The 12,060-nt window shown below is 41.3% G+C and overlaps 1 protein-coding gene across 1 annotated transcript; it reads right to left on the bottom strand.

The window, feature by feature from the left end:
* Positions 1–560: 560 nt before the first annotated feature.
* Positions 561–11,102, bottom strand: LOC138860081 (spermidine/spermine N(1)-acetyltransferase-like protein 1). Its single transcript, XM_070116897.1, has 4 exons — positions 10,962–11,102; positions 1,915–2,004; positions 832–1,788; positions 561–701 (listed from the first exon to the last, which is right to left on the bottom strand). The coding sequence occupies exons 1-4, from the start codon at positions 11,100–11,102 to the stop codon at positions 561–563; spliced, it is 1,329 nt and encodes a 442-aa protein (XP_069972998.1).
* Positions 11,103–12,060: the final 958 nt, after the last annotated feature.

Genomic DNA, 12,060 nt, shown 5'->3' with positions numbered 1-12,060 from the left:
TGTTAATATCTATAAAATCAGTAAAGAAAACAACTATTTTGACAATGATAATAACATTAATACTACCGTTGTTGCTGATAATAAGGATCAAAATATAGAAACAAAAGCAACGATGAAGAAACAAAAGCAACGATGAAGATATTAACGATAACGTTAATAATAAGAAACGCGACAATACTAATAACGAAAACAATGAAAATAATTGTTACTGGCACGACTAATACTAACGTTCTGTTAAAAAAAATAAGAGCAGAAAGAAAATAATAAAATAATAATGAAAGTTAACAAAGATTAAAAGAATGTTGTTCAATTCAACCACATATCAATTTCAGTGAATTAACATTATCAATATCTATCTATCTATCTATCTATATATGTATATATGTGTGTGTGTGTGTGTGTGTGTGTGTGTGTGTGTGTGTGTGTGTGTATGCTAGTAATATGATAAAAATACTACTCATCAAATACTACGAAGACAAACCTAAGTCTACTAATGAACTCTCCTTTTCAGTGAGGAGAATTAGATATCGCAGGCGAGAAATGGAGGAAAAATATAATTTCTAAATTTTCTGAGTTAAGAGACCATGAGAGGGCGGCTGGCTCTCGAATCGCTGATTGGCTGGGATTCTGCGTCTCACCTGCTGGCTCCCGAATCGCTGATTGGCTGGGATTCTGCGTCTCACCTGCTGGCTCCCGAATCGCTGATTGGCTGGGATTCCCCTGGAGTCTCACAATTCTGCTTGGCTCTCGAATCGCTGATTGGCTGGGATTCTGAGTCTCCACCTGCTAGGCTCCGAATCGCTGATTGGCTGGGGATTCTGTCCGTCTCACCTGCTGGCTCCCGAATCGCTGATTGGCTGGGATTCTGGTGTCTCTACCTGCTGGGTCTGTTTTATCGCTGATTGGCTTGCCCCCTCCTGTCTCACCTGCTATGGTTCCTGAATCCCTGATTGCCGGGATCTTCTGTCCCATCTGGTGCCCTCCTCCCCCGAATCGCTGATTGGCTGGGATTCTGCGTCTCACCTGCTGGCTCCCGAATCGCTGATTGGCTGGGATTCTGCGTCTCACCTGCTGGCTCCCGAATCGCTGATTGGCTGGGATTCTGCGTCTCACCTGCTGGCTCCCGAATCGCTGATTGGCTGGGATTCTGCGTCTCACCTGCTGGCTCCCGAATCGCTGATTGGCTGGGATTCTGAGTCTCACCTGCTGGCTCCCGAATCGCTGATTGGCTGGGATCTTGAGTCTCACCTGCTCGGCTCCGAATCGCCGATTGGGATTCTGAGTCTCACCTGCTGGCTCCCGAATCGCTGATTGGCTGGGATTCTGAGTCTCACCTGCTGGCTCCCGAATCGCTGATTGGCTGGGATTCTGAGTCTCACCTGCTGGCTCCCGAATCGCTGATTGGCTGGGATTCTGAGTCTCACCTGCTGGCTCCCGAATCGCTGATTGGCTGGGATTCTGCGTCTCACCTGCTGGCTCCCGAATCGCTGATTGGCTGGGATTCTGCGTCTCACCTGCTGGCTCCCGAATCGCTGATTGGCTGTATCTTTGAGTTCTCATCTCACCCAGGCCCCGAATCGCTGATTTGGCTGGGACTTGAGTCTCACCTGCTGGCTCCGAATCGCTGATTGGCTGGGATTCTTGAGTCTCACCTGCTGGCTCTCGAATCGTTGATTGGGACTTCTGAGTCTCAATTCGCTGGCTCCCGAATCGAGTTGATTGGCTGGGATTCTGAGTCTCACCTGCTGGCTCCCGACCGCTGATTAGCTGGGATTCTGAGTCCTTCCGCTGGCCCCGAATCGTTGATTGGCTGATTCTGAGTCTCACCTGCCGGCTCCCTGAATCGCTGATTGGCTGGTTTGAGTCTCACCTTGCTGGCTCTCGAATCGCTGATTGGCTGGGATCTGAGCTCACCTGCTGGCTCCCGGAATCGCTGATTGGCTGGGACTTGAAGTCCACCTGCTGGCCTCCGAATCGCTGATTGGCTGGGACTCTGCGTCTCACCTGCTAGCCCTGAATCGCTGATTGGCTGGGATTCTGCGTCTCCCCTCCTGTCTCCCGAATCTGGCTGGGATTCTGCGTCTCCCTCTCCTCCCTCCTGTGTTATTCTGGTGCCCCCTCCTCCCCTCCTGTCTCATCTGGTGCCCTCCCCCCTCCTGTCTTTTACTCCTCCCTTCCATTAGGTCATTTTTCTATTAATATTTCCCTTGCTGTTTTTTCCATTCAAAATAAGAAAAAAATCTACGTTTTTAAGACTATTATTTTTCTCGGTCCTTTTCAATTGTTTGATTATTTTTCCTTTCATTATCATTTTCAAAAACATCTGTCTCTCTCTTCTTTCCTCTCCCTTTTCAACATCATTAACTTTTTCCAAGTCTCTCTCCACTTCCTCAATAATAATTCTCTTTATCTTATTTTCCCACATTTCCCTTCCAGCTATTCTCTATCTCCTTTCTCTTTAAATTATTCTGTTCATCTCTCTCCCTCTATTCATGATATTCTTTGCCTTTCCTCTTTTCATCTTCCATTCCTTCCCCTCCCTTCTTTCTTCGCTGCTCTTATCCCTTGTTCTCGCTTCTATTCTTCCCACTCTCATTTGTTTTTCCTCTCAGCTTCCCCCCCTTTCTTTTTAAACTATTCTGTCCCTCGTCTTCTCTCCCCACACCTGTTAATCTTTTGACTTAGCTTCCTCCCTTCTCTTTTCCTACCTAATTCCCTTTCTCCCTGCATCTCTCCCTACCCCTCGTAACCCGCTTGCCCCTCCTACCCCGCTTTCCTCCTCCACCCCCTCCCACCCCGCTTCCTCCTCTTCCACCCCCTCCCACCCCTGCTTGCCTCCTGCCCACCCCCAATCACCCCGCTTACCTCCTCCTCCACCCTTCCTACCCTGCTCCCCTCTCTTCTTCCACTCCCTCCCACCCTGCTTTCCTCCCTCCTTCCTCCTCCACCCCCTCCCACCCCGCTTCCCTCCTCCACCCCCTCCCACCCCGCTTACCTCCTCCTCTTCCACCCCCTCCTACCCCGCTTACCTCCTCTCACTCCTCTTCCTTCGAGTCTCAGCGATTTTCAATTTAGGTTTCCTCCGCCAGCAAGTTGGTAGTGGTCACGTGATCACTCCCGTTTGTGCATCGCTCCTTCCGAGGGAATATCAACCTTGGGACTGAGGTCTCGCTGCGGTCTTTTCTCCCGGGCGAAAACGGCATCAAAAGACCGTTCTTTGCGAAGAAAGTAAAGGGGGAAATGGCAGGTTTTCCGAGGAAGTGGATGTATGAAAAGATTAAATAGAGGAAAGAGAAAGAAAGATAAAATGATTATGAAGGGGATGATAAAGGAAATAGAAAGAAAGATAAAATTATTATGAAGAGGATGATGGTTAGGATGGCGGATGACCATCTTATTAGTAAAAGCAGTAGTAGTAGTATTAATAATAAAGGAAATAGAAGTAGCCGTAATAGAAGTAATAGTAAAAATAGTAGTAGTAGGAGTAGTAGTAGTAGTAATAGTAATAGTAGAAGTAGAGTAACTAACGACAATAATATGTTAGTAATCATAATGATGTCATCAGTGATAACATTTAACTGAACGTGTAACAGGAAACAAGGTCTGAATTATAATAAAATAGAAGTAATAATGATTATCTATCTCTCCTCCATGAAGTGTCATTCATATGCAGACATTTCTGGGAAACGATATCCAAGTGCTTCATGTCCAATGCTGTGACATCCAATCCCTTTACCTTGTTTAGATCTAATGAAGAGACATTTTTTCGTGATTTAAAGGGAACGTTCAAGTGAATTTCATCGTCTTAATGATCATTATAACCATCATAATATCATTATAATATCACAGTCACCACCACAATAATAACATACCATTTTCATTGATTACTCACCACAGACATCTTCATAGTCATCACCACAATAATAATCAAATCATCACCACAGTCATCACCAAACCAACACCATAATAATCACCAAACCATCACCACAGTCACCACCATAGCCGTCGTCATAGTTATCACCAAAATGATAACCATCAGTCATCACCATAATAATCACCAAACCATCACCACAATGATAACCAGTCATCACTACAGGAATCATTATAGTCATCACAGTCATCACCATAATAATAACCACAGTCATCACCACAACAATCACAAAACCATCACCACAGTCATCATTATAATCATCACCACAATAATAACCAGTCATCACCACAGTCATCACCACAAAAATAACCAGTCTTCACCACAACAATCACCATAGTCATCACTACAGCCATCACCAAATCCTCACCACAATGATAACCAGTCATCACCACAGCCATCGTCATAGTCATCACCACAATAATAACCACAGTCATCACCATAACAATCACCAAACCATCACCACAATAATAACCACAGTCATCACCATAACAATCACCACAACATCACCACCTAAATCATCACCTTCAGCAAATAGTCACCATCACCACACTCTTGTCCGCACTCACCTGGCCACTCCTGTCGTTGTTTACAGACGTTTGGATTTGATTTGACTGAAGACCGGAAGGAGAGAGATGGAGGGAGATACCGAGCGTTTCTTCGGGGGGGGGGGGGGAGAAGGAGGGGGAAGGGGGTTTACTCTGTGTCCCTTCTCTCTATCTCTCTCTTTATATCTCTTCTCTGTCTCTCTCCTCTCTCCCTTTGCTTTTTTTTTTCTTTGCTGATTTTGGGTCCGTGTTTTCTCTCTATTTTTCTGTGTGTTTCTCTTTTCTGTTCTGTCTGTCTTTTGTTTTTGGATTTACTTCATTTTGCCCTGTATTCTTCTCTTTCTCCGTTTCTTCTCTGTCCTCTTCAGTCTCTGTCTACTCCTCTTCTTCTTCTGTCTCTCCCCTCTCCTTGTGTTTTCTTTGCTGATGATTTGGTGCTTTGTTTCTCCGTCTCTTTCTTTCTCTATCTTCTTTCTGTCTTTCTTTACTGCCTTTTGCCTGTATTATCTCTCTCTTTCTCCGTTTTTCTCTCTTTTCTCTCTGTCTCTCCCCTCTATCCTGTCTTTCTTTACTTCCCTTTGCCCCTATTCTCTCTCTCTCTCTTTCTCCCCTTTTCTCTCTGTCTCTCCTTTCTACCCTGTATCTCTTTACCTTCTACTCTTATCTCCTTTCAATCTTTCTAACATTTCTCGTCTCCTTTTCCTCTCGCTTTTGTCTCTCTCTGCTTCTCTTTGCTCTTCTCTCTGTCCTTTTCTGTCTTTCCTCTTGCCTTCTCTCCTCTTCTTCCTGTCTCTCTTCCTTCTCCCTCTGTTTCTTTTCGCCTCTAGTTGTCCCTCTTCACTCTTCATTTCATTTTTTTGTTACATTTTCTCCCTTACATTTCTTACTTCACTCTTCCCTCCCTCCTTTCCCTCTCCCTTTACTTTCTCTTCTCCCTAGTCTCCATATCTTTTTATATTCCCTGATTTCTCTAAGTCTTCCTCTTCTGTCAGGTATCTACACTTTCTCTCGCCTCCTCCTGCTCTTTTGCCTCTGATTTATTTTCTTTCACTTGTCTCATATCTATTATCTGCTTTTCTGTGCTTCTTTTTTGCTTCCTTTTTTTTTATTTCTGTTTCTCCATCTCCCCTTTTCACTGTCTTCTCCCTCGTCTTTTGAGTTTTGATTGTTTTCTTATCTTTGTCCTTCTCTGTCTTTCTTCACCAATTAATTTTCTGTCTCATTTTACTTCTGCCTCCCCTCTTCTCTCTTTCTTCCCTTGTCTCTCCTTCTCTCGCCTCTTTTCTCCTTTTTCATTGTCTCTCCTCTCGTCTTTGTCTCTCTATCTTTTTTACCTTTTCCCTTGCCCCTCTTTCCATCTCCCTTCTCTCTCTTTATCTCTCCCCTTGTGCCCCTCCTTTCTCTCGCCTCTCTCTGTCTCTCTTCGTCATCTATGTCTCTCTTTTTTATCTTCTCGTCTCCTGTCTCCATCTTTGCCTCTGTCTCATTTCCCCTCTTCTTCCTCTCGCCTCCCCTTGCCTCCCTCTCCTCATCTTGTCTCCTCTGAATTATTTTGCTTATCTTCGGGTCTAAATTTACTTGTTATATGTCATTTCTTTTTCTTTCTGTTTGTTTACTTGTTTTCTAGTTTCTTTCTTTCTTTTCTTTCGCTCTCTGCCCTCTCTCCTCTCTCTTTTTCTTCTTGTTTTTCTTCCTTCCATTTCTTCTCTACTTCTGACTCTCTTTCACCCTGTCACTCATTATTCCTCTCTTCTCCCATCTCTTCCTCCTCACTCTTTTCTAATCCAAGTCTCTTCTTCCTCTCTCTCTCTCTCTCTCTCTCTTCTCATTTCCTCTCTCTCTACTCTCTTCCTCCCTCTCTCTCTCTCTCTCTCTCTAACTCTAACTCTCTCTCTCTCTCTCTCACTCCCTCCTCTCTCTCTCCTAGTATCTCTCTTCCTATCTCTCTCTCTCTTTTTCTCAATTTGTAATTCTCTCTACATTTACCGACGGTTCTTTGTTCTCGAAAGAGCTCGTCCGACAAGACGTTGGAGGCGTTAATTCTATTATAATTAATTAGTCATCAAACGCTACAAACTAGCAATGTTGTCACAAAAAGTCGTGTTGTGAAATGAAAGAAAATATGTTTTCTTGGCAGTCTTGTTCTCGCTTCGTTTCCTGTTTATGATGTGAAACATGTGCATGTATACGCATACACACTACATTGTATAAGTACGTACACACATATACACACACACACATACACACACACGCACGTACACACACGAGTACACACACGCACACACACACACATACACACACAGACACACAGACGTACACGTGCTGCACACATACACACACAAACACACACACATACACACATACACACACACACATGCTAATACAACACGCAACACACACACACACGCACACACACACACACATACACACACACACACGCCACACACACACACACATAGATAAACACACACACACACACACGCATATATATGTACGTGTATATGTGTGTATAAACTGTCCAAAGTTATTCAAGGTCAGATGATTACGTGAAAGATCCATTGAAAAAAGGTCAGCGTAAAAACTCGCAGAAAAGGTCATAAATAAGTAATGGAAGCCAGGAGCTGTCACGCCGGGGCTGTCATGGGGAATTAAATCTATTTTTCTCTAAGTCAACTGGTCAAAAAAAAAAAAAAAAAAAAAAAAAACACTCGCTCTTGCCTGAAATGGAAGCTTAATGTCTTTCTCTCTGTCTCTCTCTGTGTCTCTCTCTGTCTCTCTCTCTCTCTCTCTCTCTCTCTCTCTCTCTCTCTCTCTCTCTCTCTCTCTCTCTCTCTCTCTCTCTCTCTCTCTCTCTCTCTCTCTCTTTAAGGTGCTGTCACACTAGCACTTTTTTCCCCGTCAATTTTTTTGGCAATTTTATTTAGCATAAATACAAACATTCTCGAATATAGCTCTTGATTTGACTTTGCTTGGCCGGAAAAGTTGACGTTAAAGTCTTCAGACGGAAACGATCATTATCGTCTGGTGGAAAATCGACAATTCGCTCAAAAATGGACAAAATTTCAGAAAATTGTCAAAAAAAATCGAAAAAAGTGCTACTGTGACAGCACTTTGATTCGTTTCTTGGTTGAATATATATATATATATATATATATATATATATATATATATATATATATATATATATATATATATATATGTATATTCATATATATATGAATATATATTGAATATATGAATATATTGAATATATTGGTTAAAACTCATATCAAGGAAAGGAATTTTCATTGGTTTCGGCAGAACAACGAATGTCCTTGAATATCCTTCTTGAGTCCATGACATATGACATATGCCACTTGTCAGAGAATGACATCTGACGTCTAGTTGACTCACTTGGCAGAACTGGCATATATTCTCCCATTTTTACTAATTAATGCTCTAGTGTCAGATTAACTAGATTCATCTGAGGATTAATTGTGGAAGACTATTATCATAATAGCAAGAGGCATAAGTGAAATGGAGATAAATATATTTTCCAGAATATATCCATTCTCATTCGTAAATAACTCAGGTGTTCCTAGTTTTTACTTCCCGATGGAATCAGAGTGATTACCTTACTTGCTGCCGTTTGATTTACACACACACACACACACACACACACACACACACACACACACACACACAGCGAAAGAGATACTAGAAGGAGAAAACACACACACACACACACACACACACACACACACACACACACACACACACACACACACACACACACACACACACACACACACACACTACACACAGCGAAAGAGATACTAGAAGGAGAAAACACACACACACACACACACACACACACACACAACATACACAAACACACACACACAGCGAAAGAGATACTAGAAGGAGAAAACACACACACACACACACACACACACACACACACACACACACACACACACACACACACACACACACATACACACACACACACACACAACATACACAAACACACACACACAGCGAAAGAGATACAAGAAGGAAAACACACACACACACACACACACAACACACACACACACACACACACACACACACACACACACAACACATACAAACACACACACACAGCGAAAGAGATACTAGAAGGAACACACACACACACACACACACACACAACACATACAAACACATACAAACACACACACACAGCGAAAGAGATACTAGGAGAAAACACACACACACACACACACACACACACACACACACACACACACACACACACACACACACACACATACACACAGCGAAAGAGATACTAGAAGGAAACACACACACACACACACACACAAACACACACACACACACACACACACACACACACACACACACACACACAACACACACAAACACACACACAGCGAAAGAGATACTAGAAGGAAAACACACACACACACACACACACACACACACACACACACACACACACACACACACACACACACACACACACACACACACACACACACACAGCGAAAGAGATACTAGAAGGAGAAAACACACACACACACACACAACACACACAAACACACACACAGCGAAAGAGATACTAGAAGGAAAACACACACACACACACACACACACACATACACACACACACACATGCGCACCTTTATGAATATCTATCTGCCCATCTATCTATCTATATACATGCATACGTATGCATATGTATGTCTGTGTGTACAAACCCACACACAAACACACACTCTTATATATATATTTTTTATATAAAAATACGTGAAACAATTTATATGATAATGATTATGTTTATGATGCATAAACTTCCCCCAGCCTCGAGCCCTTCCAGGTGACAGGACTCAAGACCAACTTTTTTCCTTTTTTCATTTTCACTTTGAAAGCTATTCAGTGCTTCTCTCGGTGATGTCTTTGCGATGCACGGGGCTCCTCCTCTGGATCTTAAAGGTGAGGGGGATAAAAAAAAAGGATTTTTATGATGATAAGGATAATGATGATGATGGTGATGATAATGTGATGACATATATGGTGGTGATAATGATTATATTATTTTTGTTGTATTATGATATTGATGATATGATGATGATGATAATGTGATAACATATATGGTGATGATAATGAGGATTATATTGATTTTTTTTTTATTGTATTATGATACTGATGATATGATGATGATGATGTGATAATGATGATTATATTGATTTTTTATTGTATTATGATATTGATGATATGATGATGATGATGATGTGATAACATATATGGTGATAATGATGATGAGTATATTATTTTTCATTGTGTAATGGTACTGATGATGGTGATGATGATGATGATAATGATAATGATGATGATGATGATAATAATAATAATGATAATGACCATGATACAATGATATTAATATTAAAGATTATAATGTTGATAATGATGATGATAATAAATATGATGATGATTATAATGAAAAAGATGATAACAACAACAATAACAATAATAATAGTAATAATGATAATAAGAATAAGAATAACATTAACAATAATAATAAGAAGAATAGTAATGATAATAGTGGTAATAGAAATAATAATGATAGCAATAATGATGATAATAATAATAGTAATAATGATAATTTTAATGATAGCCATAATAATAATAATAATAAAAGTACTAGTAGTAGTAATAGTAATGATAATGATAATAATGATAACAATACTGATAATAATAATAATGATTATAATAAGTAATAATGACTATGACAATAAAATGATAATGATAATGACAATAATAATGATAATGGTAATGATAACAATAACAATACTAATGATAGTAGCAATGATAGTAATACCAACAATCATATACAAAATAATGATGATGATAATAACACTAATGACAAAAACAGGAATAACAACTTACAATAATCATGACAACAGCAATAACAATAAAATTGAAATATATACAAGTACTGATCATAAAGAAGATATATATACATATGTGTGTAAATAACACTCCAATGATAACGTTTATTTCTGTGTCACCCTGTATGCCATTGAAACATCACAAAGCACAGTGATATTTGACATTCACTCATTTGTAAAACTGACAAAATTACATTATTTTTCCGAGCTGCTGTTGTTTAACATTATTGTCGCTTTCAAAAGCGCATTTACCGTTAAATGCAACATGGCAACAGCGTAGTAACTCAATAATAGCAAAATGGAAAAAATAATAGACCAGAGTTTAACAGATATTCCCTGTACACTTGTTTCGGAAACAGCATGGAAGGTGGTTGAGAGAAGACGACCAATTCGAGATAAGCAAATAAAATCAACAGCTTTTATGAGATCCTCCTCGTGGGAAGCAACAGCACCTTCCTCATCATTGCAACGAGCCAGGAGTTCACTTTAGTAGCTAAACGACCCTTAGTTGCCTCCTTAATTAATCTTCCCGCTAATTAATGAGCTCACCTGAGACTCGTTGGGGGCAGAGCCACTCCCGTGCTCACCTGTCGGAGGTAAACAATGTCCGCTCTTGTTGTTTAAAGGTTTTAATGTGTTGTTTTTGGCTATTAATTGTTCCAGAATTATCGGATGAGCTAGATTAGGCATTCTTGTCGCCAATCGCAAGGGAGGGAGGAAGGAAAAGGAGGGGGGAGGAAGAGAGAGGGAGGAAGGGAGAGGGGGAGCGGGAGAGAAAGAGAGGGAGGAAGGGAGAGGGGGAGCGAGAGGGAGGAAGGGAGAGGGGGGGCGGGAGAGAAAGAGAGGGAGGAAGGGAGGAAGGGAGGGAGGGAGAGAAAGAGAGGGAGGGAGGGAGGGAGAGGGGGAGAGAGAGAAAGGGTGGGTGGGAGGGAGGGAGAGAGAGAGAGAGAGAGGGAGGGAGGAAGGAAAGGGAGGGAAAAAAGGAGAAGAAGGGAGGGAGGGAGGGAGAGGGGGAGGAAGGGAGGGAGGGAGAAAGAGAGGGAGTTAGGTAGTGAGGGAGGGAGAAAAGAAGGATGGAAGGAAGGAAAGAATAAAGGGAGGGAGAGAAGGAAAGAAGGAGGGAGGGAGCATTTAATAATTGCTCAACAGCAGTACAAGCGGAGTCATAATTACCATTTTATGGTCTTTTGTTCTCAGATATTATTCAGCGTAACGATGAAACGCTATGTTTAATGCACAAGCTCCGAAATGCATAATACATACCTTTTTGTTTATCTTTTGCGAATGTTCCATGTGAGATGCTAATCATATGACTAGTTTATACTGTGTGTAAAATAAAGGGTCATACCCACAGAAGCAGCAATGGTTCTGATATGAATGAACTACTGTGTGGAAAAGTCCTCGCCACGCTCCGTTTAATGACCACGTTTGGTAATGACTGCAAATGAAAATGTAAATGTTAAGTGGCCGAAAGGGCTTTTTATTCATCTTCTCTGTAGCATCTGATTTCATGGAACGTGTGCAAGATGAGAGGAGGAAAGTACCGTTTATTTGATAGATATTTATTTTAAATCTTTAGAATTATCAAATTGTTTGAAAACTATCCCTTTTAACACTCGTTTTCGCCTCCAAAACATGAAGCTTTTAA

Source organism: Penaeus vannamei, chromosome 39 (genome assembly GCF_042767895.1).
Source record: "Penaeus vannamei isolate JL-2024 chromosome 39, ASM4276789v1, whole genome shotgun sequence".
In the NCBI taxonomy this organism is placed as follows: domain Eukaryota; kingdom Metazoa; phylum Arthropoda; class Malacostraca; order Decapoda; family Penaeidae; genus Penaeus; species Penaeus vannamei.
This window is presented reverse-complemented; position numbering and strand designations above follow the sequence as displayed.